The 4206-nt window shown below is 38.9% G+C and overlaps 1 protein-coding gene across 1 annotated transcript; it reads left to right on the plus strand.

Moving 5' to 3' along the window:
- Positions 1-1121: 1121 nt before the first annotated feature.
- On the plus strand, positions 1122-2102 carry LOC102949232 (olfactory receptor 11H4). The gene has a single exon (XM_015541675.2). It carries the CDS (start codon positions 1122-1124, stop codon positions 2100-2102), a length of 981 nt encoding a protein of 326 aa, XP_015397161.2.
- Positions 2103-4206: the final 2104 nt, after the last annotated feature.

The following is a 4206-nucleotide window of genomic DNA, read 5'->3' on the forward strand; positions in this document are numbered from 1 at the left end:
TGCACTGAAAACATAATTTTCTTTATTTTAACTAGGTAGGATCTGAATATGAAAACTAAGACAGTTCATTTTGTATAGTATGTGTAAAAACATGAAAATAAACACTTGCAAATAGAAATAATTCAAAATATTCTTATTCTTTAGAGCAAAGATATTTGATATGGTTGGTCTTTTGTATATTTTTTTAGGTGTCACTGAACTGTTGTGATACTTTAAAAGAAAATCTTTATGGGCACCTGGGTGGCTCAGAGAGTTGAGCATCTGACTTCAGTTCAGGTCATGATCTCATGGTTTGTGGGTTTGAGCCCCACATGCGGCTCACTGCTATCAGCGCACGGCCCACTCTGGATCCTCTGTCCCCCTCTCTCTTTGCCCCTGCCCTGCTTGCACTCTCTCTATATATATTCAAAAATAAATTTAAAAAAACATTTAAAAGAAAATCTTTAAAGGAAAATTTAAGAACAGCCGGAGAAAGGCCTTTGCCACCTGTGGTTCTCATTTAGTTGTGGTGTCTCTTTTTTATGGGACAGTCATGATAATGTATGTGAGTCCTACAAATGGCATCCCAACTTTGATGCAGAAGATCCTGACAGTGGCATATTCAATCTTCAATTGAATCTTGACTGAGGTGATGTCTGTGACAATTAATTCACTTGATTAGACTATCCTGAAAATCCAATGTCCTGGAGTAAGTTTTATCTCCATGAGTAAGTCAACTAATTTTGTTCTTTTGCCAAGGTTTAACCCAATATCACACCAGCTGTCCTCAAAATCTTTTTTTTAACAAGGTAAGCTGAATAAGAGAAAATGGATGAGTTTGTTCATTGAAGATCCATAATCAGCTTAGAAAAACAAACCAAAATCATAAAAGGTCTTCTTAGGGAACAAAGAAATCAAAAAAGAAAGAAATTTTTCACATTGTACCACTAATGTGGAAAATTCTTGCTGCACTGCATTCTAGCAAAAGAAAACTAAGATTTAGAACCACAATCAATTCAAAATAAGGTGAGATTTATTCCCATCTAGTCTCAAAATATCTCATATTTTCCTGTAGAGCTTAAGTTCTCTTCTCAGTTAAGTTCTTGAGATATGTAGGAAGCAAAGAAACTTGTGTTACCCTCATGTTTTTCTTCTTCATAGGTTTAAGACCCATGAACAGGTCAGCAACACACATTCACCTTGTGACTGAGTTTATTCTCCTGGGGTTCCCTGGTTGCTGGGAGATACAGATTTTCCTCTTCTCACTCTTTTTGGTGGCTTATGTCTTGACGCTGCTGGGGAATGGAACCATTATCTGCGCAGTAAGATGGGACCCACGACTGCATACCCCAATGTACTTTTTGCTGGGAAATTTTGCCTTCCTTGAGATCTGGTATGCTTCATCCACGGTTCCTAACATGTTAGCCAACATTCTGTCCAAAACCAAGACCATTTCATTTTCTGCCTGCTTCCTCCAGTTCTACTTCTTCTTTTCCCTGGGCACAACTGAATGTCTCTTCCTGGCAGTAATGGCTTATGATCGGTACCTGGCCATCTGCCACCCACTGCACTACCCCACCATCATGACTGTGAAACTCTGTAGAATTCTGGTGTCTCTCTGCTGGCTTGCTGGATTCCTTGGCTACCCAATCCCCATTTTCTTCATCTCCCAACTCCCCTTCTGTGGATCCAATACCATTGATCATTTCCTGTGTGATATGGATCCACTGATGTCTCTGTCTTGTGCTCCAGCCCCCATTACTGAATTTGTTTTCTATACTCAGAGCTCCCTTGTTCTCTTTTTTACTATTATGTACATTCTTCGATCCTATACCTTGTTGCTCAGAGCTGTTTTTCAGGTCCCTTCTGCAGCTGGCCGGAGAAAGGCTTTTGCCACCTGTGGTTCTCATTTAGTTGTGGTGTGTCTTTTTTATGGGACAGTCATGGTAATGTATGTGAGTCCTACATATGGCATCCCAACTTTGATGCAGAAGATCCTGACAGTGGCATATTCAATAATGAGTCCTCTCTTTAATCCCCTGATTTATAGTCTTCGTAATAAGGACATGAAACTTGCCCTGAGAAACATCTTGTTTAGAATGAGAATTAGTCAAAATTCTTAAGCCAAAAATGTCCATACTTTCAAATTCCAGTAAAGAATAAGTTGGAGATGTGAGTTGTTTTTTTTTTAATAATCTTTTAGTTCTTACCCTCAGTAATTAAAAACCTTTCTTTTTCTACTGGAAGTGTGCTCAGCTTACAAAGCTATGCTGACTACTAAAACCTAAATTCACTGTAATTCAATATGCAGTGAAATTTTTCTAAAGCCTATCATAATTGGAGTGATAAAATGGGATTAATTTCTGAGAGAAGTTAGACTTCCCTGAAAGATATATCTTCAGTTTTAGGACAAGTCTAATGACCTTTACCAAATTATTAAAGGTGCAGTGATTTTTTTCAGTTGTTTTAGGTATAATTGATATACAAAAAGACCGCACATGTTTAATGTACATTAAAGGTGCAGTGGCTTTTAACTAACCATGAGACCTTTCTATAATTTTTTTAATGTTTATTTATTTTTGAGAGAGAGAGACAGCATGGTCAGGGGAGGAGCAGAGAGAGAGGAAGACACAGAATCCGAAGTAGGCTCCAGACTCTGAGCTGTCTGCACAGAGTCTGACATGGGACTCTAACTCAGGAACCATTAGATCATGACCTGAGTTGAAGTTGGACGCCCAACTGAATGAGCCACCCAGGCTCCCCAAGACCTTTCTATAATTTTCAACAGACACTCATTTTTTATTCCTAGTCCAACAAGCTTATCTAAACACAGTGTCTCTATATTAAAAAAGAGGGGCAAAACTCTCTTGACCAATAGGAACTCTTCCAACAAATTTTCTTAGAGATATAGTTCCTTTGTGGTATGTTTGAAATAAAACTTAGATACAAGCTAAAATATAATTTGTTGAAGTTGCTTTTAACAGTTCTATTATTACATGTACCATGTTGTGGCATAATTTATTTACTTATGTGTACTCCTAAGAAAGCTCCTTGAGGACAGGAATTACCTTTTTCCTTTGTGGATCCCAACCACACAGTGACAGAGAGGAAAGCAGCCCCTGGAACCAGGGAACTGGCCTGGCAATTATCACTCAAGGCTTAGTGCTGCCAGGAGCTGACCTAGCACTATCAGCCAAGCCTGCTGTATAAACCTGTTGAACATAAACAACTCCACAGAATGCCACCCTCGAGCCAGGTCACTATGTGAATATGATAGATTAAGACAAAACAAGACCACTCCATAATTATGTCGGAGCACGGACAAAATCAAGAACACAGTCCCAGCTATAAAAAATGACCAAATATCCCCCTCTTTAGGCTAATATGAGTGACTGCCACCTCTTTACCCAGTAAAGCTTCAGCCCAATTGCCTTCTAGATAAAAATTAAGATACCTAATCAGAGGGGCACCTGGTTGGCTCAGTCAGTTAAGCGTCTGACTTCAGCTCATGTCATGATCTTGCAGTCCATGAGTTTGAGCACCACATTGGGTTCTGTGCTGATAGTTCAGAGCCTGGAGCCTGCTTCAGATTCTGTGTCTCCCTCTCTCTCTCTGCCCCTCCCACACCCATACTCTCTCTCCCTCCCTCTCTCTCTCTCAAAAATAAAGATTTAAACTTTTTAAAAATTTAATCTAAAAACAAAGATACCTAATCATAGAATTTTCTTCCACTTTCTGACAGCATCCAGAGAAAACCTCTATTTCTTTACATTCTCCCCAAAGTCAATTAACACAAACCCAAATCATATAATAAATCCCTTCTAGCATCTTCCTATTGGATTCCCCATGTTCCTCATGGCATATTTCCTCCCTTGCTGCAAAAAGCCAATAAACTTATTTTTCTTCGACTACAGTATGTTCTTGATGGTCTTTGCATGACCATGAATCAACAACACTTTGATACCTAGTTAGAACTCAAAATGCTTGTTGAATACTTTTATCTCAATAATTTTACTTATGAAAGTAATATGCAGTTGTAACAAAGTCGATCAGTGAAGAAGTGTATAAAGATGATGTATTTCCTGCCTGCATTCTCATCCTCGCCAATCCGTCACTCTCCTCTTCAAAGTCAACATTCCTCAGTTCTCTGTCTGGCGTTCAACACACTTCATAGTATGGCTCCACTAATCCTACTTTGTTTTCCTTCTCTTCCCAAATGAACCCTCA

Source organism: Panthera tigris, chromosome B3, assembly GCF_018350195.1.
Source record: "Panthera tigris isolate Pti1 chromosome B3, P.tigris_Pti1_mat1.1, whole genome shotgun sequence".
NCBI lineage: Eukaryota > Metazoa > Chordata > Mammalia > Carnivora > Felidae > Panthera > Panthera tigris.

Coding starts and splice junctions, on each gene's coding strand:
- LOC102949232 (XM_015541675.2), top strand. CDS start 1,122: ATGTTTTTCTTCTTCATAGGTTTAAGACCCATGAACAGGTCAGCAACA.